The sequence below is a fragment of the Podarcis erhardii genome (assembly GCF_964252035.2).
Source record: "Podarcis erhardii genome assembly, chromosome: 11".
In the NCBI taxonomy this organism is placed as follows: Eukaryota; Metazoa; Chordata; class Lepidosauria; order Squamata; family Lacertidae; genus Podarcis; species Podarcis erhardii.
This window is the reverse complement of record NC_138501.1, coordinates 29602116-29625755: the sequence shown is the minus strand read 5'-3', so window position 1 is coordinate 29625755 and position 23640 is coordinate 29602116. Positions and strand designations below refer to the sequence as shown.

At 42.0% G+C, this 23640-nt stretch overlaps 1 protein-coding gene across 2 annotated transcripts in view; it reads right to left on the bottom strand.

Moving 5' to 3' along the window:
- ACOT12 (acyl-CoA thioesterase 12) overlaps nucleotides 1-20250 on the bottom strand; it is a 28933-nt gene extending 8683 nt beyond the window's left edge. The window contains exons 1-9 of one of the 2 annotated variants that reach the window (XM_081881202.1): nucleotides 19792-20250; nucleotides 16038-16107; nucleotides 11505-11565; nucleotides 9752-9853; nucleotides 8700-8835; nucleotides 6313-6469; nucleotides 3571-3690; nucleotides 2652-2802; nucleotides 2101-2156 (exon numbers count right to left, since the gene is read on the bottom strand). In XM_081881202.1, the coding sequence (XP_081737328.1) occupies nucleotides 2101-2156; nucleotides 2652-2802; nucleotides 3571-3690; nucleotides 6313-6469; nucleotides 8700-8835; nucleotides 9752-9853; nucleotides 11505-11565; nucleotides 16038-16107; nucleotides 19792-19909 (971 nt within the window). In that variant the 5' untranslated portion in view covers nucleotides 19910-20250. The remainder of the gene's footprint in view (nucleotides 1-2100; nucleotides 2157-2651; nucleotides 2803-3570; nucleotides 3691-6312; nucleotides 6470-8699; nucleotides 8836-9751; nucleotides 9854-11504; nucleotides 11566-16037; nucleotides 16108-19791) is intronic. The other variant, XM_081881201.1, reaches the window with a different exon arrangement.
- Nucleotides 20251-23640: the final 3390 nt, after the last annotated feature.

Below are 23640 nucleotides of genomic sequence, written 5' to 3'. Positions count from 1 at the left end.
GCTGTCAGCGCAAGCATTTCTGGTTACTACATGGAACCACGTCCTCCATGTGCTGTTCTGGGGTTTGTCCCAAACCAAACACCTGCACCCCAAGTCAATTAGGAAAACCCCGTTGCACTAACAGGATTCGTTGCACTGGCTCCTACTAGTGCAACTGTTTAAAACTTCTTAAAATTCCTCAAGTTATATAAAAATGACAAATCGATATAGCATTCACTCTTCCAAATATGCTGCAGCTAGCAAATGCTTAGTTTTTATGATTTGCAACAATCAGAACTAGGGTTGCCAGGTCCTTGTCTGGAGATTTGCCAGGTGTAGTTAACTAAAATTCAAGAATAACCATTGTGCGGATGACAGAGGAGATGGGAACGGGTTCACATAAACTAGCCCCGCCCTTGACCTTGTGATGGTTGGCTCTTTTGTACATATAAGCTATAAATGCATAGACTCCACATATGCAATCTGCGTCCTGCAAAACTAGGGTTGTATCAAATTTAATTATACTCGGACTCTTCTTCTTTGGCGATCACTCGTAGCTGAGTAAGATTGTCTTCCATGAAGACGGTCTTAACAGTGAGTCCAATTTTGGATCCATACATCCTTCCACAGTGGGGGCATAGGTTTCCGGGTGAGAGTTGACCAAGGTGAGGATTTGCCAACTGTTCCATCCTCATAGGACGTTTTTCACTTTCATTCTGAGTTCAAGCGTCTTCAAAGTCCACGTTTCAGGTAGGTAGCCGTGTTGGTCTGCTGTAGTTGAAACAAAATTTAAAAAATCCTTCCAGTAGCACCTTAGAGACCAACTAAGTTTGTTATTGGTATGAGCTTTCATGTGCATGCACACTTCTTCAGATACACTGAAACAGAAGTCACCAGACCATGACACCTTTGGTAAAGACTGTTCTCCAATTAGAACACCCGCAGACCAATGTTTCCCAATTGTCGGTGTTTATACTACATTTTTTTAGATTTGCCTTGAGAAAGTCTATAAACCTCTTTGTTGACCACCAGCATTACGCTTTCCATTTTTAAGTTCAGAATAGAGTAGTTGCTTTGGAAGACTATAATCAGGCATCTGAACAACATGACCAGTCCAACGAAGTTGATGTTGAAGAATCATTGCTTCGACATGTGATCTTTGCTTCTTCCAGTACACCGACATTAGTTCACCTGTCTTCCCAAGTGATATGTAATTTTTTTTCAGAGATGCCATTGATGGAATCTTTTGAGGAGATGGAGAAGGCGTTTTAAGTGGTCCATGTTTCACAAGCATACAGTAAGGTTGGTAGTGCAATAGCTTTGTTAACATGCATTTTGGTTTCCCTACGAATGTCCCAATCCTCAAATTGCACTTCAGTCAGGAGAAAGCTGCACTTACAGAGCTCAGGCAATGCTGGATTTTGGCATCAGTGTCGGCTCTTGTGGAAAGATAACTGCCCAGGTAGGAGAAGTGATCAACAAATAGATCCACTGGAATTAATGGACTTAAATTGGTCATGAGTATGGTTGATGTTGGTTACAACCCTAGTTATCTACAAGGGGTTCTTAAATGCTCTAAGGCACTGAGATAGGACACAGGCACTTTACTTCCCAATTTTTCCTCCACCAGCATGGGAAAAGATTACCCAGCATAACACTTAAGGTAGGAGACAAGAGTTCCACCTGCTACTTTCTGTTATATTGCCTTGGAACATTAAAGCTGTCATCTCCAGATAAGGTGCAACAATCCTGCTCAAACATCAAATTGTTCATTAAAACAGACTTCTTTACCAGAGCTTATTAAACACAACATGTTATGGACATGCATGTCTGGAAAAAGTTAGGAAAAATCCTAACTATACCCTCACTCCCATAACAATCCCACGTGGAGGAAGAGATTCCAGAATCTGTTGTGTTCAAAGCCGGATTTATATCACATTACTGTACACCAAAATGATTTTGTGTACAATCTGTGAGGAACATCTCATGCACTGATGTTTTCTGTTGACGTTTCACAAACCAAACATGATCAGCTGTACAATAGCAGCTGAGAAATAGCATCAGCTGTACTGTTAATGGCATTTTAAACATTTATGCTGTCTTTGGGCTTACTTACTGTACCTGGCTAATCTAATTTTCTTCCGTGCAATAGCTCCATGATATCGCCTTAAACCATCCTTTGCAATGAACAAAGCAAGAAAAAATAATAATTAGTTATAAATTTTACATTGTAGTTTTTCTAATTTTCAGAATAGCGGACAGATTGAATATAACAAGCTTTTTAAAAAGAGCATAACACAGACTTTACTGTGAAGCCAACCATCTAAATAAAATGTGTAAGTTAACTACAATACTGTCTGAAAAGTATAATTCTGGTTTGTCTTAGGATCACAAAACTACCACGAGTCCTTTTACCTGAGACTGGCAGAGTATTTCAGTCCTTGGCTATGAGTTCAATAATCGTCTTCTAGATGAAATATTAATCCAAAGCACTTTAGAATTAGTGCCCTTTATGGGACAAAAATGATTTATATATTTTTCATCTTACAAAACTCAAATAAATATTCACTTCTCCTACTGGTATACTATCCATTTCATAATTTCTAAATTAATAATCTGATTATCTTGTTTATGTACACAGTTGTTCTCTCCCTATTTTTTTAAACGTTCACCTTTGTAATAGATTTGACTCTGGGGATGGTAATAAGTTCTCCATGTTCATTTACAGCATTAAAAATTAAAAAGGCACTGTTGATATGCCGAGCTTGGCCTTTGGCCCATTCCTCACAATTGAAGGCCTCAACACGAACTCCAACTTCAATGCTGAAAAAGAAGAGCTTTCAGTTAATTTAGCAGCTGGGGTGTGACAGATGCCGCACCGAATTACAGTATACAGAGAAGCTACAAGCTGTTTTTTTTAAAAGGAGGAAATAAATTATTATACCTGCCATATTATACAGGTGAGCCTAAGCTCCATTGATCTAAATAGGGCATTTCTGTGCAGACATGCATGGGATTGGACTCCAACCCTATGTATACTTTTATATTTCTTGATCTCTAAAGTACATCAGATGTTAGTTAGGCTCTCACACCAAGTGTTATGACATGACATACAACTTCCTATTCTGTGATGAGATTTACTGATTTGCTAAGGTCTGTTAATACCGGGCTAGGATAACGCATAATAACTGGTCAAAGGGAATGCGTATGAATAATGGAGCATACATACAAGAAACTACAATCTCCAGTTGTTGTACAATAAACAGAGGGGAAATATCTGAATATTACTTTTTAATACTTATGTTCTTGCTAGTGTAACAAAGAATGGTATAATTTCAAACTACCAGGGCTTTTTCTTTCAGGGCTGTTTCTTTCTTTGGAACTCGCTGGAACTCAGTCTTGGCACCTCTCAGGTGGGTACCATTGCCATTATAAGAGAACAAGTGAGGAATTTGTGGTGACCTCTGGCACCTATTTTTTCTAGAAAAATAGCACTGCAAACTACATTTTAATTTTTATATTCTTTACGCAAATTGAAACTGAAGCATTTTAGACCACACAGTAGCATTAAGATAGAGACAAGTTTATTACCTTTTCTGAAAAGTATTGTTAACTATAGCATTGAAAACCAGGCGGTCACCAACAGTTGAAGGTCCCCGGAATTTAAACATATCTACAGATTTCAAAGTTGGATGCAGCCTACACAGGCGACTGAAGGAGGAAAAAGGAAAGCAAATTAAAATACATATATTATCATGCTATTTCTTTTCATATCAATGCAACATTTCAGTATTTCTATGCAACAAACTAAGTCTATAAAATGGAAATTCCAAGTTTATAGCTTATACTGGTTTTCATAAAGGTAGAAACATTCTCTTCAGTTAGAACTTCAGGCACCTGAGAATTGTGGTTTCTGGTATCTATATCTATTATTTTAAGGGGGGAGGGGGGACTGTTTGGCTTAGCTCTTCCATACATTAAGTGCTATTTTTCTTCATTCGTTCATTCATTTATTTGATGAATCATTTCCCATGAAACATCTCAAATCGATTTACAGTATAATGAGGTATATAAGACAGTTACATATATAAAAACAGTTAAAAACAATTGAGTACAGAAACAATTTCTTTAAAAAATTATAAACACTGGTATTTCTTTGCCTGTTTTGGCAGCCTCTAAATATATTGCTGCCAAACACATCATGGGTGGGGGGATGAGGGTCTGTGCCAATGTTTGGGCACCAGGTGCCATTTTGAATCAAGGAGGCAGACCCAAATGTGACTTTGGTGTAACTGCACCCATTTGGGGGCATAGGTCTGGCCACCTCTCAAGGTACAGTGGTGCCCCGCAAGACGAACGCCTCGCAAGACGGAAAACCCGCTAGACGAAAGGGTTTTCCGTTTTGGAGGCGCTTCGCTAAACGAATTTCCCTATGGGCTTGCTTCGCAAGACGAAAATGTCTTGCGAGTTCCTGCGGGTTTTGTTTCCTTCCCCCCCCCTTTTTCTAAGCCGCTAAGCCGCTTATCAGCTGATCCGCTAAGCCGCTAATAGCGCTAATCCGCTAAGCCGTCAATGGGCTTGCTTCGCAAGACGAAAAAACCGCTAGACGAAGAGAATCGCGGAATGGATTCTTTTCGTCTTGCGAGGCACCACTGTATTGTTGCTGAACTCTGCGCAAAGGTTCTTGAGGTTGGTATCTTCATTGAAGTTTGGACACTAAGTGCAATTTTGAATCGAGATGGTGAAATGAAACATGACTTTGTAGTGACTTCACTTGATTTTTGATGTGATGGGTCCAAACTCACAAAAAACACTCTTTTTTCAAAAAAAAACCAGTTTTTTTTTAGTTTCTAAAACAATCCCAGGCAGTGCTAGGCCCATTAGGCCCTATATATGAAAGGGGGGAAAATTAAGTCCTTGTGTGAGTTTATTTTAACAGAATGAATCTTATAAAAAGAATTTGTTGAGAATTAGGTATTGTTTTGTTGTGGTGGTGTTGTAGGACTGAAATTTCTTCCTAACCTTTGCTTAGCTTAGAGATAATACTGTTTTGCACCATTATTTATCTTTAGCCTTAACTCAATTACCCTTTATGATGTACCAGAATTGTTAAGCGTGCACAATTATCTGTTTCTAATTAATTGAATTGTGCATCTTTATAATGCATTCAAATTACTTTGGTTTTCATTAGGAATAATTTGCTCCTCCTATTTAAATTGCTAAATATCTCATTTGCAATACAACAATAAAGATAGAAGCAGATTAATGTCAAGAACGGAGGTGTAAATGTGTAGATGAAGTTTGCAATCTTTTTTCACTGTTAGGCCTAAAAACCTGATATTATTTTACTAGAAAGGTAAGCCCATATTTTTACAGTCATGGTGTACCTGAAAGACCAAATCTCATTCTAGCAGATTTCTGTTTAGTTCATCTTTGACACTGCTTGGTTAGTATCACAGTATTTAAAAGTGTGTGTGTGTGTGTGTGTGTGTGTGTGTGTGTGTGTGTGTATATATCCCTGTCTGAGCATATATTCAGTTTGTTCTTTGAGTACTGCTTGCTTTTATAAACCTCATTCTCGTTCCTTGTAAGCCTGTGGTCATAGCAACTCTAACTGGCACCTTCAAAGGTCAAATCTAATTGTAAGTTGTTTTACAAAAGCTTTGCAGCAAGGTCAGCTATTTGTCAAGCAAAATAGACAGCTCTCTGTCACTGTTTAGCACTGTTTCTCCTACATTTTGGCTCATCACTTTTAAGTGCAAAAAAGAAATATTTTCAGCGTTTGATGTGTTATTTTGCTGCAGCTAAACCCAATCTCCATTCTTCTGGACCAGATTTATTGCAGAGTTATTTGGGAACCATTTATAGATACAGATATATAAATGAGGCTGTGTGCTTACATATAAATGCCGCTCACTTGGGTCATTGGTGTTATGACCGTGTAAAACCTGTGACAGATTTGCAATTTTAATAAAATGAGCTGTTTATCCAGTAACAAAGGAAAGCCAGTTATTATTGGTATAACTTCAGGTTACAAATCAGAGCTACATGAATAATGAATGGGAATGACACATCCAGCACCCTGGCAATGAATCAGGCCCACTGGTGTGTGAAGGGAATTCTAATAGAAATTCTTGTCTCACACACAGAGAGAGAGAGAGAGCTCCATGTACCAAGCAACAGGGGGATGATGGAATTCTCTGCGTGATTAGATGAACATTAAACTAGTAGACAAAGAGGAAAAAAAGACAGGCAGAAAGAAACCTTGCATTCCTCACTAGGCCTGCCCAGTAACGTGTAAGACAGAAGGATGCTGAATAAAAAAAATGGTACCTTGCTGAAATAACGGCCACTGTCTCCATCCAAGCCATAATTTGGCCACCAAATGTATTTCCTTGATGATTGGCGTGGGGAGGCAAGACAAGTTCAGTGCTCTGCACATGGGTGAGATCTGTGGAAACTGCACCTTCTTCTTGATTGCAAACTTGTTCTGAAATGTATGAAGTGAATAGCCAAGGATGTTAGTGAAATGACAGACCAGTCCAATTATACTGTGGCTGCCACTGCCCTATGTCTTAGGAATAAAGCAGCTTCACTGAAATCAGCAGCGTGACTACACTTTGTAAGGTATGTATCCCATAAGACAATTCCAAAAGAGTTTATGGCTGTTATGAGAGCATAGAATACAGGTAATGTCGGGCTAGTTGGCTGACCCTGTTCTCTAATACTGTCAGACTAAAATTCATACTACGTGAGCTTATTAGAATTTGAAACATATAAATGTATGTTTTAAAGATAGAGAGAAATTGGACTACAGGTCTATTTAATACCCATAATTCAACAGGGGAAGGAGGGATCTGTCTTCCAGGGTGAAGAGATCTCTAGCAAAGCAAGATCTTTATACAGTATTTCAAAAAATGCCAATCATGCTAATCTGTCACATGATCCCACTTGACCTGAATTAAGTGTTTGGCTTCTGCCCCACTTACATCTGTTTTATAACCCCTGTGTTGTAGCTTGGATTCATCTGAGTGCTTTGCACTTTGGACCTACTTATCAAGTTGTACAATTTGTATTTAGAAGACAAATTCCACCTTGCTTCATGAACTTTGTAGATGTTTCATGGAAAGCAATCTTAGCACAAAATAATTTAACACTTTACTTTTTTTGCTCTTTATCATGGTTAAGCCAGTGCTGGCTATGATAGTGTGTTTTAAAGAGAAAAACTGTGCTGCTGCTTCTTTTTTTTAAACATGAGCATGTGCCAGTTTCATAGGTTGAAATGTCCTATACTGATTTCATCTGGTCCAGGGTTTCCAATCTTGGGTCTCCAGCTGCTTTTGGACTACAGTTCCCATCATCCCTGACCACTGTTTCTGCTAGCTAGGTATGATGAGAGTTGTAGTCCCAAAACAGCTGGAGACCCAAGTTTGGGTACCCCTGATCTAGTCTAAGATAATTGCTAAAACTATGCCCAAAAGGACTTTGTAAGTTTTAAAGGTCATGAGTGCAAAACATTTTCCAACATGGATAGTTTAAGTCTATGGAAACAACACTACAGTATATGCAGCCACGTTTGGCTATTAGCAAATTAGCATAATACCAAATGGACTCACCATTTATGCATTTCTGCCACACCCACCTCCCTGCTGCCCTACACCTTCTGCTACTAGTAAACAACAGTGACCCATGCACTGGGATGCTAGTGTTGCAGATCTACCCCACCTTCTGACCAAAGTGAGGGGGCAGATGGTAGGGGAGGTGTGTGAACAACAGAAGCAGACTGAGAATACACACAAACAAAAATGTGCGTATGAGTGATGAGCTCAAGGCACTTTGTATGTGTAGCTAACTTTTATTGGGATCTAATGTGGACCATAAAGAAGGCTGATCGCCAAAGAATTGATGCTTTTGAATTATGGTGCTGGAGGAGACTCTTGAGAGTCCCATGGACTGCAAGAAGATCAAACCTATCCATTCTGAAGAAAATCAGCCCTGAGTGCTCACTGGAAGGACAGATCATGAAGCTGAGGCTCCAATACTTTGGCCACCTCGTGAGAAGAGAAGACTCCCTGGAAAAGACCCTGATGTTGGGAAAGATGGAGGGCACAAGGAGAAGGGGACGACAGAGGATGAGACGGTTGGACAGTGTTCTCGAAGCTACCACCATGAGTTTGACCAAACTGTGGGAGGCAGTGGAAGACAGAAGTGCCTGGCGTGCTTTGGTCCATGGGGTCACGAAGAGTCGGACACGACTAAACAACTAAACAACAACAACAATTGTGGAACAGGAGATCTGTATGCCTCTACTTTGTGCTCTATTTGTCAATAAACCAAATATTATAAAATACCTTTAAGTTTCCAGAGATAGGAAACTCCATAGGAACCCAATCTGGATAATGCTTCCATGAAACTCCTCACCACTTGAAAATGGGAAGCACACAGCAATGTGTCTGTTTTAGCTGTCCCCCATGTCATTATCTTCCAGGATCTAATTTAAGACATACTTGTTTGTTCCATTGGCACATAGCTGGACTGGTGTTCAATAGTCTAAGTGTTGCAGTCTGCTGCACTGTGTTTCATTGCTGATATTGGTTTGAATTATATGGTTTGAATTATATTTTATGCTGACCTCATTTTAATGGTTATTGTAAGGCGCCCTGGATACCTATGGGAGGAAGGGTAGGATACAATAATAATAATAAATTCTAATGACTGACCACTATTCATGCCACATTCTTCCACCAGGTTCTTACAGACGCGTTCATGATCCAGTCGGATTTTTCTTCTCTCAGCAGCCAGGGTGTGCTCGAGAAAATCCTGTGCAGTGACGAACTCCACTGGTTTTAAATCAACCTGAACAAATTAAGATTTTTTAAAAAGGATTGTCAAAGTAAATTCTACTTTTATTTTATTTTATTATTTTATTTTATTACCTACCCTTTACCCTAAGATCTCAGGGTGAGTTATTTACAAGTGAAAATACAGCATTAAAAGCAGTTTTAAACTTACAATAAAAAATGCAACCACAAACAACAGTGTGGGTCCTGAAAATATCCTGAAAATACAGTATACATTTCAGGTGTCAAAGCCCTGGGTAAAAAGGTGCATCTTCATTATCTCAACAACAGCAAAGTCTGCAACTCATTCTGCCACTTTTGTATTAAGCTGCATTAATAACTGGTAAGAAGAGATAACATACCAACAGTATCTTGACATGCATTTGCTCACATTCCGGATTTACCAAATGTTGGTTATTTATTTACACAGTGGCGGAGGAAGAGGAGTGTGGGGGGAGCACACTGCCCCCGGCAGCGCGATCCCAGGAGGGGTGCCATCGCAGCTGTCCCCCGCCTGCACTGGGCGCCACACCTCCGCAGGCGGCATGCCATGCCCCCAGGACACACCCCAGCCCTGCCTGCTCTCCGCCCCCTGGTGCCGGAGCATGAAGCTCCGCCAACCTAAGCTAAATCAACCTAAACTAAAATTTGTCTCAGAAAACAGAACTAGAAATGCAATGCGTAGCAGGCACTGAATGCAATGAAATTGTGGCACTTCCCCTTAGCTAGCCCACTGTCAAATTACCGCAGTAAAAGTTTCTGATGCATGTTTGCCACCTACAATTCTTCCGCAGCGCTACTACTTTGCTGTCAGACAAACAATATTAGTACAAATTATGTAAGGGTAAGCTGCCATGAACACCACAATTTGCTTTACAGACCATTCTGGAATCCACGTAAACAAAGGACCATTTTTGAACGGAATATATCACCTTGCCATTATGTACTGGTTTTGCCACGTATGTAGAGAAAGCCACACAAATCAGTTTTTGGAAGGTGGTAAGAGGATCTTGCAATGTAACTTTGACACCAACCTACATGCAAATGGAAACAACAACACCGGATTACTAGGAGTTATATAATTTAGAACTGGTTTATGTAATAATACTAGCACTCCCTTCATCTTAATAAAGAGCTGAGCTCACCAACTCATAATTATGTTATGTTTCATAATTATGTTATTATCTCCATTGCTTCCCAAGTGTCTTAACAGTACAATCCTATGTTACATCATCTACTACTACTACTACTACTACTACTACTACTACTACTACTACTACTAAATTTATTATTTATACCCCACCCATCTGGCTGAGTTTCCCCAGCCACTCTGGGTGGCTTGGCTCCCAACAGAATATTCAAAACACAATAAAATATCAAACATTAAAAACTTCCCTAAACAGAGCTGCCTTCAGATGTCTTCTAAAAGTCAGATAGTTTTTTACTTCCTTGACATCTGACAGGAGGACATTCCACAGGGCGGGCGCCACTACCAAGAAGGCCCTCGGCCTGGTTCCCTGTAACCTCACTTCTCGCGGTGAGGGAACAACCAGAAGGCCTCAGAGCTGGACCTCAGTGTCCAGACTGAATGATGGGGGTCGAGACGCTCCTTCAGGTAGACTGGAGTTCAGTTTGGATGCTCAGAGATATCGACTGAGTTCAGTGGGACCTATTCCCTGCTAAGTGCGTGCAGTACTGTAAACCTAAGTAGAAGTGCTGATTCTATAAAATTCTATAAAATGTTGATTGGTGGCTAATTTTAAAGCGGATGGGGTGCTGAAAGGAGGAAGGAAACACTTGGGCCATTTTCAGCCAATATTTATTGATTTATTAAATTTATGTCCTGCCTTTCCTCCAAGGAGCTCAAGAAAAACACATGGTTCTCCAGATTCTCACAGCATCCTGTGAGGTTGGTTAGACTGAGACTGGTGCAAGGTCTTCCAGCATGCTTTGAATTGACTGAGGATTTGCATCAAGGTCTCTTCAGTCCTGTCCAACCCTCTAAACATTACACCACACTGGTGCTCTTTATAGCTTTTATAGTCCTTGCCGTGCATGACTAAACCCCATAAAGACTAATATAGACTTGAGGGCACATTTTGAACTGATAAGCCTGCAGATGTTCTGTATTTATGAACTTTTTCATTCAGTTTCAGTGCTCAACTCTTTTAACAAACTGTTGGAACAAAATGTTTTGAGTGAGAAGAATGTAAACATTTAAAAATTTGCAGTGTACTGTGGCAGATACCGAATCACTTGAAAGAGAAGCCAGAAGTAGTTCTGCACAAAGAATACAAGTGTTTGGTGACCAAAAAAGTTGTCAGAGAGCCTATTTTGTGGGAGTGGATCTACTGAAACAGTACCATGGTAAATGGAAGCACATCGGACACAGCCTCTCAGAAAGTCAATAGCTCTGGGCAGCTAAGGGGACCTGGAGTATGCTTTGAACTTGTAACCCGGGGGTAGAAGACAAGAGTCATGTTGTGGTTAGGAAATGATTAGGAAATGTAGAGAAGGGGATAAAAGCTAGTGAGAGAGATTTGAGTCCCCACTAAAGACATCCTATTGGCGATGGACATTTACTTAACATGAATTCATTCTTTCATTTGTTTCATTCTGCCTATATAACACCATATATAATCTCAGCTTAAAAACACACCAAGACAAATAAATGCAGTCTCTTACCTCCATACTCGTAGTGAATGCCCGGTTTACCTTAGCATTAATGCTGATAATCTGTCCGACTCTATTAACAGAAAAAAGCACCATAATCTCATTATACAAAAACAGAATATTATAAGGTGTTCCAGGCCTTTACTGGCCCTGATCTAGCAATGGCAACATGACACTGCTGGCTACTGCATGGCCAGCCATCAATACCAGAGGGAGAGAGGGGTATTGGCAGAAATAAAGCATTTTGGCTCTGCAGGGCAATGGCAAGGAAGGTGACTTGCTGCTTGGGTCAGCCTCTGCCCACTGTCCACAGGCAAGCTGCTGAACACTTATCATAGAACCATAAGGTAAAGGTAAAGGGACCCCTGACCATCAGGTCCAGTCGTGGCCAACACGGGGGTTGCGGCACTCATCTCGCTTTATTGGCCGAGGGAGCCGGTGTACAGCTTCCGGGTCATGCAGCTAGCATGACTAAGCCGCTTCTGGCAAACCAGAGCAGTGCACGGAAACGCCGTTTACCTTCCCACCAGAGCAGTACCTATTTATCTACTCGCACTTTGACGTGCTTTCGAACTGCTAGGTTGGCAAGAGCAGGGACCGAACAAAGGGAGCTCACCCCGTCGCAGGGATTCGAACCACCGACCTTCTGATTGGCAAGCCCTAGGCTCTGTGGTTTAACCCACAGCGCCACCTGCGTCCCTTCATAGAACCATAGAATTGTAGAATTGGAAAGGTCCCCAAGAATCATCTAGTCCAACTCCCCCCTGTAATGCAGGGTTCTCAGCTAAAGCATCCATGACAGATGGCAACCTAGCCTCTGCTTAAAAAACCTCCAAGGAAGGAGAGAGCATAACCTGGTTTGGACTTTAAACTGAAAGCGGAGCTACAAATTGTGAAGGGGTTCTTCCTCTAGAAGCGATTGCAATGCAGGCTGAGGCTGTTCTGCTATTTCCAAGGACAGAAAGAGTAGCAGGTCTTAATTAGAGCCTAGTTTCAACATGGTATATAACCCTGGACCTAGAATTTGGTTTTCACTGCCAGGATCCACACATGTGAAGTACCGACAAAGAAAGGCTATCTCAGTCCTGGATCAGGCACTCTCGCTGACTGCAAATGGTAACAGGAAATTCCATTAGGTATGTGGGGGGCCCGGCCAATGAGAGGTTGAACATTCTGTCCTTCCTCTGCACCTAGCATGGAAACCGAGTGAGCTGTCCTGCTCTGGTTTGCTGTAGGAGGAGAACTCTCTGTTCCTCCTCTAGCAGCACTTCATCATGCTAGCAGATTTTTTTTTGCAGCTTAGAAACTTTTATGGACATAAAAACATAAGAAGAGCCTGCCAGGTCAGGCCCATGGCCTATCTAGTCCACTATCCTATTCTGACAGTGGCCAGCAAGCTGCCTATGGGGAATCAGCAAGCAGGACACAAACACAAGAGAGCCCTCCCCTCTCACAGTTTCTCACAAACAGCATTCAGAAACATCACTGCCTCCAACTCTGCAAGGAGAGCAGAACCGTGATGGTTAGTAGCCTCCTCTTCCATTAGTTTACCTAATCCTCTTTTAAAGCTATCTGTTGCTGGCCATCACCGTGGCCAGTTTTAACTATGCACTGCTTTCATTTATCTTATTTTGCAAGGCTGGAGCCATTTCCACACATTATGTTGCTGGTGCTCCTTGGAGCCAAAACCACACGGTTGCTTTTCTTTTCATTAGTCCCTTAGGAGCATAAGAAGCTACCTTACGCCAGGTAAAAGTATTTATTTTGTCCAGAATTGTCTACTTTACCTAACAGTGGTTCTATAGGGCCTCAGGTAGAGGTCTTTCATATCACTTGCTACCCATTTCTTTTACCTGGTGATGCCAGGCGCCAAACATGCTATCACCAAGCTAAGTTCCCTCACCTTGAATTTCGTACAACTATGTGGTTCTGGCTTATTCTTATATTTATGTCAGGGAAACCCTTTATTTTCAGAGTATCTCCCTGAAATGCTTAGAATCTAATCTCGTTCTCCAGAACCCAGAGCTGGCGTGTGAACACTATCTAAACATTCTTTAAAAAGTCATTGTAAGGCCAGGGGCATCCCATCTATGGTTAATAATTCTGTTTATACATATAGAAAGTTCTGTTGTCGCTGTTGAAAAGTACCCCGAAAGCCACTTGCTCTGAACAGAGGCTCTGGGAATTGGAATTCAGGGAACATTGCAGTGTCACAGACCATTGCATTCTCATTTGTAACTGATGGGGACCTTTTGAAGTGTAGCAGGTTGAATGCTCTCAGTAAGGGTACACAAAGAAAATGCAAAAAGAGAAGGAAATCTAAACTACAAACTTATGTAAAATAGACACTGCTGATGAATTCACACGGTATACAAACACAAACAACAATGCTTGTTCTTTAATGGGAGGGAGCTGTTTTCCCTGTAGGCAGGTTAGGTGAGGGGGACCATATATAAGTAGCAGATTTTACTCATACAGGATGGATATTCAAAAATTCTAACCATCTCAAAGACAAAGCAAGGAGCATAAAAACCTGGAACAGTTACAGTTTGTCTATGCAGGGAGGAGAGATACCTAAACCAACTGGGGGGGGGCATTTGCAAGGAGAATTGGTGGGGAGGGAAGTGTTAAGGTTCCTCTTGCCTCCTAATTCTCCCCAGTGATTGCCTTTCTGCCATCACATTCATCTTACAACAGAAACATGGGGTTGGGCACCTCCTATTTCTCTTTTGATTTCTAGTCTTTTGGTGCTTTAGGAGTTGACAGGCCAAAACATAGTTGTAGGAGTAATATTATAACTACTACTAATACTACTACTACTACTACTACTACTACTACTACTCTGATTTGGAGTGCAAGAGCTGAAGGAATAAGATGCATTGCTCTTAATTCGTTGTGCAAAAATCACATTGTTACAAGTAACTTTCTCCTATACTTCAGGAGTAGCCAACACGGCACACTCCGGATATTGTTGGGGTCCAACTCAAAGCCAGCAGAAATTAATCAGGAATTATGGGAGTTGGAATCCAACAACACATAGAGGCACCATGTTGGCTACCATTTCTATATTCCTTGTGGATTAGAGAAACACAGCTAATTTCTTGGGAAATGGGAATGTAGAAGACTTGGGGATATCTTGTTTTCAGCTTAGGAACAACACACAGTCCAAGCATATCCCAGAAATAAGATCCACTGCGTTCCACAGAGCTTGGGCTATGTGCATGCTTGTTTATTCAGCATCCAGTGCACTCCTCTATCTTGTCATTTATTCTGAAATACTGTGTTTTGAGGCTTCCCTACCCCAATACCAGCTTGAATTGAGAAAAAGAATGACCTAGCTGCATTTTAAGCCACTAATGAGTACACACGAATCTCAATTGGGGGGGGGGGGAGCATAAAATTAAATATCTGTGTGAAAAGTGATTCACACAACACTGTAACTGGAGCATCACTGTAAATATATTATTGTTTCTTCATACCAGAGGTAACTGCTGCAATATGACCTTGGTGTGCATGGATATGGCACCTACATATGTATTTGTGCTCACAAAGTTGTGCCATTTAGTAAATACTGCATGAACCCATCAGGCCTTGCTCCTCAGGAAAACACAGACTTGTAGTCTAAAATCCCACAGAAGTTAATAATTGCATTTGCTATCATTCCGTACTTTTACAACACAGCAGAAAGAAATGTTATCTTAGTTTTCAAAATTAATGAACATTAACATTAATTATAAATGCTTTTAAAGTTAATTAACACTCAGGTGGAAGGTTAACTTCATAAAACTGCCAGACTTCTCTCACATTAACAATCAAGACAAACAGTTGACTGGCAAAAATTGCTCGCTATTAGCTTCAGTGGGGAACACCCCCCCCCCTTATTTCTGGAAGTTAAAAGCAAAATATATTTCTTGAGTTGCATGCACTTTTATGAATCAATTAAATGCATAATCTTTGAAAATGGGGGGGATGCCAATTTATGACTTCTTACGCATGAATGCCACTCATCGTCATATCAAGAAAAACATTGTAAGATTTTTTTAAAAGTGGTTTCCTTTCTCGGTAAATGGTTGTATTTGTAGACAAACTTGTATCCCTTGCAGGCACTCCTATCTGAACTCCCCGCCCCCCCCCCCAAGTCACACACCCCTATCCTTGGGTTATGCCCCTCCCCCATGCCCTCCTTGAGTGTTGTGTTTTTGTCTCCATGTTTATTTGAACTATGATCATAATACTTGCTTAGCTGAATGCAGAATTGAGGGGGGGGGTGTGTGTTGGATTTCAACACAGCTGGAATGTAACCTACTGTACAAAGGTAAGAGCCTCATACATTCCTCCACCTCCTTCTGCTTCTGGCCCTTGTCCACTATTGTCATGAGGCCCCATGACAGAACATGGTCCTCAGGCTGAGAGAAGCTGCCCACCCTTAAGAGAATCATCTCCTATGTTCACTGGACCAATTTTTAATGTTCTGGTTAATCTCTGTTACACAGAAAATAAAGGAAGGCTGTGAAAAGTGCTGATAATAACTATTTGAAGGTATACCTGGCAGTCTCTTCAAACTGAATGTCATCCACCGATGCTGTCACACAGGGCATGCCAGCGTGTTTCTCAGCTTGGAAGAAAAGGCAATTATAAACATGTAAGCAATTATAAGTTTTCTCTCAACATGCCTTTGCCCTTAAGCATGGTTAATTTGGTTGTCCTCTAAGGGCCACTTTACACATATGATGCTTTCCTTCCAAAGATGCACATTGTTAATCATAGAATTGTAGAGCTGGAAGGGACTCCCAGATGGACATTCAACCTCTGCTTAAAAACCTCCAAGGAACGAGAGTCCACCACCTCCCTAGGGAGTCTACTCCAATCTCCTTTTTTGTAGCTTGAATCCATTGGTTCAGTTCCTACCCTTCGGAGCAGGAGAAACCAAGCTTGTTCCATCCTCCATGTCACAGCCCTTTAGCTATTTGAAGATGGCTATCCTTTCTCCTCTCTACCAGGCTAAATGTACCCAAATCCCTCAAGCATTCCTTATAAGGCTTGGTTTCCAGACCCTTGATCATCTTGGTTGTTTTCCTCTGCACACATTCCAGCTTGTCAATATCCTTCTTTAATTGTGGTGTCCAGAACTGGACACAGTGCTCTAGGTGTGGTCTGACCAAAACAGACACCATCAGGACACTATACTTCTGTTGATGCAGCCTAAAATAGCATTTGATTTTTTGGTTGCTGCATCACACTAGTGACTCACATTATGCTTGTGGTCCATTAAGTCTGCTAGATCCTTTTCACATGTACTACTGGCAATCCAGGTGTCCTCCATCTTATATTTGTGCTTCTGGTTCTTCCTGCCTAAGTGAAGAACCTTACATTTGTCCCTATTGAAATTCATCTTCTTAGTTGGGCCCAGTTAAGGTCATATTGAATCCCAATTTTGTCTTCTATGGTACTGGCTACCCCATCTGGTTTTGTTATCCTGCATCTATTTTATCGCATTTACCAGTTCCAACTGCAGCTTCCCAACAAGCATACATGTTCTTCCCCTCACAAAAAATCTATAAATTCTGTTCATTTGTTAAGATTTATGGATAGCTTCATGACAACACTCTCTAAGTGGCTTACTTAGCAAGATTATCAATAAAACACAACTGAAGTCCACAAAACTGTTTTCTTAAAAATTATACGTAAGGAAATTAGTCCAGCAGCCCAATTACTGTGGTCAATTGGAGGCCTGTGGGAAGCCCACAAGCAGCTCCTGAATGCAACAGCACCCTCCCCACTTGTGATTCCTCGCAAATGATATTCAGAGGCAGTATATGCCTCCGACAACTGAAGTAGAACACTGTCATGATCTTTAATAGCCAGAGAGCCAGAATTTGTCTAATCATCTTTTAAAGCCAATAAGAACACGAAACGGGGCCATCTGTGAACTAGATATAAGGGTACTGGTGAGATAGTGCTTGAAATAATTTACAGCCTCTTGAGTAATGCTTAACTTCCAAAGGAAAAGATTGAAAACTTTCCCCCCCTTTTAACATTTGTAGCCTACTGTTCCTCCAAGGAGTTTAGGATATTTATAGAATTTTCTCCATTTCATCCTCATAATAAGGTTCATCAGGGTAGCCAGGCTTCAGATTTCTCAGAAGTTTGTTTTTTAATTATTTGAACCCTAAGATCTACCAGGTAGAGTCAGGTGCAAAAGACATGCAGGATGCCTCTGAGCCTAAGGATTTTGTTTTCAGTATCAGAACTGAACTCAGGTCACATCCACACCATAAATTTTAGGCACATGGCTTCTTCCCCCAAGAATTCTGGAAGTTGTAGTTTGCTAATCTAAACTATAGCACTCTCTGTGGGGAACAGGCAGTACAGATGCTAATCGTGCATTGGGTTTCCCAATATACAGCACCTGCACCATCTCTCGTTTTTAGCCAGCTCACTTTCAATACTCCCCACTTTCTCCCATGAGTATCTCAGATTCAAATAGCCTTTTCTGTTACACACACACACTCTCTGGCACAACAGTGGTATCGGATCAAACCTTACTGGCAAACTGGTCATTCAGGAAAACATATCCAATCCTATGTTACACCGAGAGAACACCAACCAATCATTCCTGACTATTAGCAAGCAATTGGCTTAACTAAGGAATGTCATCCAACAACTGTAACCATATACCAATCTTCATGGAGAGAGAAACTGACCTGGTGGGTAGAGTGCATGTGTTCAGTAGCTGTCTTGTGCAAGTTCAGAGAAAACAGTACAGGCAAATGCAGGATGCAGAACATGGGTTTCTGGTGAATGTTGTTTAATTCTACTGCCGGCGTTGTATACAAATGTGTGAAAAATATGGCTTGCTCACTGTGGTGCCCATAGCCACAATAGCAGTCCTGAGGACTTTTCCTGGTGCCCAAGAAGCCCCTGAGTGTATTCTTTCTGGATCATCATAATTTTTACAAGAGATACCCTCAAAACAACCAACAATTCACAAGTCACCTCTCTATCTACAGAGGGTGTTCTGTGATTTGTTGGTGGGTTGTTGCCATCTTTAGTAAAAATGATGAAGATCCTTTAGGATCTCTGCCGTGTGTGTGTGTGTGTTGGCAAGCACTGGATATGTGCTGTTGGATGTGAAATATACCACTGTAAGGTGGGGTGGGGGCGGTCCTTTGTAAAACCATACAAGTTCAAGAGAATGCATTTTAATTCTACTGCTTCCAACTTTTGTCCAGAGGCCATAAAAACACGTGCGCACGCACACACAGAGATTCTCTTTTTGTCTTTTGTGGGGAATGGCCCAGGGCAGAGAACATACTTGAAGGGTGGTGCACATGGCACTCTCTCAAAATTCCAAATTTGTCCATGGTGACCTCCTAGCTTAATAACTCTTTCCTACCTCATAGGAGAGTTGTGACAAAAAAGATAAAATCATTCAGTAACTGGGGTTATATAAAAGAGAAAAATGAACCTGTTTTAATTTTAAAGCTGTGAAATCCCTAAATTCTTTACCAACAAAATGAGTATTGTAATTAAGCTAGTTTGCATTACAAATGCTCCAGTATACCTCACAGCCTTACTGAAGGAAGAAAAAACCTCTGGAAATTGCAAGTGCCAGCATAATAATAATTTTATTTCTAGAATGATACCATACTGAGAGAGAGAGAGAGAGAGAAATAAAACTTTACTAATATTTTTGTGCTCCTTAGTATCTGCTAATGAGCACATTATGCTGGCACTATGCAATCCTAAAACCACCCAGCTGGAGGTAAGCCTCAATGAATTCAATAGAACTTACCTCTGAGTAGATATACTTAGGATTGCAGTGTAAGGAGCTGGCAGCACCATTCTACCCATGTCTCCTCAGAAATAAGTCCCATTGAGTTCAACAGGGTTTCCTCCCGGGAGAAGTTGGCACCTGGCCTTACCTGACACTGCAAATCCTCGCTTCCCAAACTGAGGATACTGTGCAAAGGAGGTAGTTACAGCATCATGAAGATGAGGATTGGGCTTGCTGCCCCTTATTACTTGCCAGACAAGTAAAAAAATCCAACGTTTGCGCCCTATCCACCTGTTAAGTGGATAAGAGCTGCACCAGTAGACTTTCTGCCTGTGCCATGCAACTCTTAGAAGGCCTGGAAGAGGTGGTGAACAGCCGGGCACCGTCGCTATCTTGGAGCTCGCCAGAGACGAGGGGGCCAGAAGCACCCGCTGCTGCGCATCCCCCCCCCCACCCCCGGCCCTGAGGGTCACCCTGAGCGCCTGAAGCAGGCGGGGGGGAGAAGGGAGCGCTCGCGCTTACCCGCCAGGCAGGCCGTGGTGTCGATCCATTTGAGCAGCTGCCCCGCGCCCAACTCCCCGCGGTAGTTCGTGTGCGCGGGAAAGATGGTCTGGCACATGTGCACTTGCGCGGCCGCCATGGAGCCCGCGGTGCTGCCGCCTCCTGCGCCTCGCTCGCTCGCTCGCTCGCTCGCGTCTGTGGCGGCGCCTGCAGATGCAGCTGGGACCTTCGCATGCCCGCCCGCGCGCCCTGCTTCCCGCTGCCGGGCTAATGTGTAATTAGGCGCAAGGCTCGCTTTCCTGGGCGTCGAAGGGAAACTGGCGGTGCCCTTATTTTGGCGGCGAACCAGCTCCCTCCTTCGGCGGCCGCGTCCTCGGCCCACGCGGGGCAGGTTCCTCGAAGCTGCTTAGTAGATAAGGAACGAGCGAACCTCGCCTTCTCGCCCTCGCCGGGTTGCTGCGTGCTTCCCGTCCTTTCTGCCTTCTTAAACGCGTGCGATAATAACAAAAGGCGCCACATTTTGATAATATATCATGCATTATTAAAACTCAGCTCGCGGAAGACACCGATTAAGGCAGTGGGACGGACCAGAAAGTGGGCATGTTGAGCAGGCGTTGCGCAGCGCGAGAGCCGACCTCCATAAAAGTGTTAAGGGGTCGCTCTTTGTCATAAGCGACCATTATCTTTCCTCAGACTTAAACGGATATAATCAGTCGTCTTGCTAAGCAGTTTCACGCTGAAACTTCTCTGTCAGGGAGAATGGCAGCAGTGGAGGCCTCTGGGAAATCGAAATGACCCTTTGATTAGGGGGTTGCATATTTCACAAGTTCTCAACAGTTGAGTTGCTGGGTTGTTGTTGTTTTATCTATTACCTTTGCAAAAACTACTTATCAAAAGGAATGAAGGAAGTGAACCTCCAATTGCACAATAATTTTAAAATTATTATTTGAGCCCATCACATTATTATTGGAGCCCAGGCTTGACCCCACCAACACCATCCTCAAATAAGAATTCTGCTGAAATCACGTTCTGTCCAGTCATCCCCCCTTTTTTTCTGCAATTGGTTGCCTTCCCATTTTTTCTAATTGTAAATTTAATGCTATACCTGCTGGGGATCCATGCAGGGTCAGCCCACGCATGAGGCCAGGTGAGGAAACTGCTTCAGGTGGCAGGATCTACAGGGGCAGCAAATCACAATGTAGATCTCCCCCCCCCCACCCCACTTGTTCCTGATGTAAAACGGATTGCCTCTGCATCCATGCTTACTGAAGAATAAATGGCATCATTTTTTAAAAAAAGTTTTATTTGCCAGATCTCTGTGCAAAGTAAATTAGAAGAACAGGCTTATACTAAGGGAACACTGGTCTGCAGAGTTGGGAAAAGTTGAGACGGTTAAGCTGACAGGTGTCTTGCCTAGAGGTTCCCCATATGACATCTTGTGGTAGTATCTGGGAAGTACAACTTTTTCAACAGTAAGGAGGCAATAAGATCATGGGGCAGGTGGGTGAGGGGTTACAAAATTCTCATGGAGATCTAGCAAATTCACATTTCAGCCTCTCTGGGATTTTTCTCACAGGTAGCTGTGTATTATATAGCATTCACTGCCTCATTTGTCCTTGGGTCTTCCAACAGCATGTAGAGGATTTAATAGGAAGAACCTGCAATGTCAAAGCTATGTGGAAAGTAAATAAATTGAATTGCTCAGTAGTTGTGCTTTATACCTGGTGGAAAAAGAAGGTGTCAGATTCAGGGCCATAGCTAGGGGGTGGTGAGGTGGGCCCCCGTCAGGGGCGCAGGCAAGGTGTGTGTGTGCAAAATTGGCTAAAAATATATCCATAAATATAAATATTGCCACCGAAGAAATGGTTTTAAATAGAGGGTGAATTGAATGGGGGGGGGGTCGGAGGAGAGACAGAAAGAAGAGCTGGGGGCGCAATCTGAATGGTTCTGCCAGGGGTGCAAGATCACCTAGCTATGGCTCTGGTCAGATTGGAGACTTTTCTGAAGGGAGTGGATTCAGACTCAGAAAGATATAGGGAACAAAGCTAGTGTGTTTGAATCTGGATGAAATGGCTATGCTGACCTTACAAGTGTAAATCATGGCATGTAAGCTTACAGTGGAATTACAGAGCCTAAGTGATTCTTGCATTACGATCCAATGTGAACCAGTCTTACAAGCAGGGTGTAAACATCTCCACAGGAAGAATGTGAGGTAGGGGCTGAGAAATAAGCGGTGCCATGGCAACAGGGTTGCATCTTATAAAAGAATATGGTGGTGTATCTTTTAAAATTATATGAGTAGGTGGGATAAAAAAAAAAAAAAACAACCCAGCCCGAGTAGCAGGAAAAGGAAGGTAAACCTCGTTCTCCAAAGAACAAGCTAACCACATGTCTGTTGCTGTTACTACTTGATGCTTTTAATGTTTTGTGGTATTATAAATTATTTATGCTATCTTTTCTGAGTGTTCCTATATTTTAATATGTATGTATTCTCTTGTCCTGGGGCCTTTGGGTGAAGGGCGAATTATTTGTTAAATAAAAATAAGTAAGATTTATTGAGGGGGTGTCTAACAACCCTTTCCCCCCATGGTTTACAGCCATACAAATTTTAATTCCCCTCCCCCTCTGTGTCCTGTTCAACAGAATAAACACCTTATTGTCCCTAGGATTTTTCTCAGACTCACTTCTTTTTTCTACTCTGTTACTCAGTCACCCATATAATTTTCTCAAGGGAGCTGCTTCTTAGCTTCTTAGCTGCCTGTCTTGCTTCTTTCTGGTTCCCAGCCATTCTTCTTGACTGTCCATCATCTTTGCCTTTCCATTCACTCCCTTCCTGCCAGAAACATACTGTTGCACGCCACCCCAATCTCTGAGTGGTGCAAGATTCCAGGGAGTGAGGCAGAGTGGTGTCCCACACGTTACATGGTTTATTTACACACATATACAACTTGAGCCTGCGGTGGAGGGTTTTGCAGAATTAACACCCCAAAAGGGTATTGTTCATCCCATAGACACAACCTTGTTATTCCAGCAGAAATCAGCCTTGGCTTGCTCTCTCTCTGCCTTTCCATTCTTTCTGCTTTTTGCATCCAGCTTCTAGCTCACACAACACAACTCTCAACTCTGGCCTTTTGTCTTTCTGATTAACAGAGTTGGGGAACGGAGGCCCAGCTGTTTACGCTCTGGCACAGAGCCACCGCTTTGTTTTCCTTAATGGCCCATTACCCACATTGGCCTGGCTATTCCAGCACTTGAATCCACGCTGGATCCAGGAATTAGAAGCCAGACAGTCAGCCAACTCCATCCCACAAAAACTGATCACATAACACACTTCCTGCAAGCTTCTTATACAACCTCCTTTTTCTCAAGAGGGGTATCTCCATCTTCTCTTCCCTGAGATTTCAACTTCTTTGCCTTCTGCCCAGCTCTCTCGCTTCCTCTTGAGGTATACATACATACATTCATACATACATACATAATTTCATTTGTATGCCGCTTTTCCAAAGTTCAAACCATGCTCAAAGTAGCTTACAACATGAAAAAATATGCAACTACATAACAAAAGTAGTTATAAACAATAAATAAAACATTTAGAAATACACAACCAGCCTGAACAATTTCTACACCAATCACAAAATATATAAATGTGCAAAAAAAATCCAACAGCAACAAACTTCCCAACAACACCCCAGTTGCAATCCCAACCCCATTTACCTGGGAGTCAGCCCTATTTAAGTCAATAGGATTTACAGTTATAGTAAGGATTTTTAGTCCTCAGTCTTTCTACTCACCTGCACACATCTTCTTGTCTCTAGGGACATGTGTGAGCTTTGAATTCTGGTCAACCTGACCTTCTACTTCCAGGAGAGA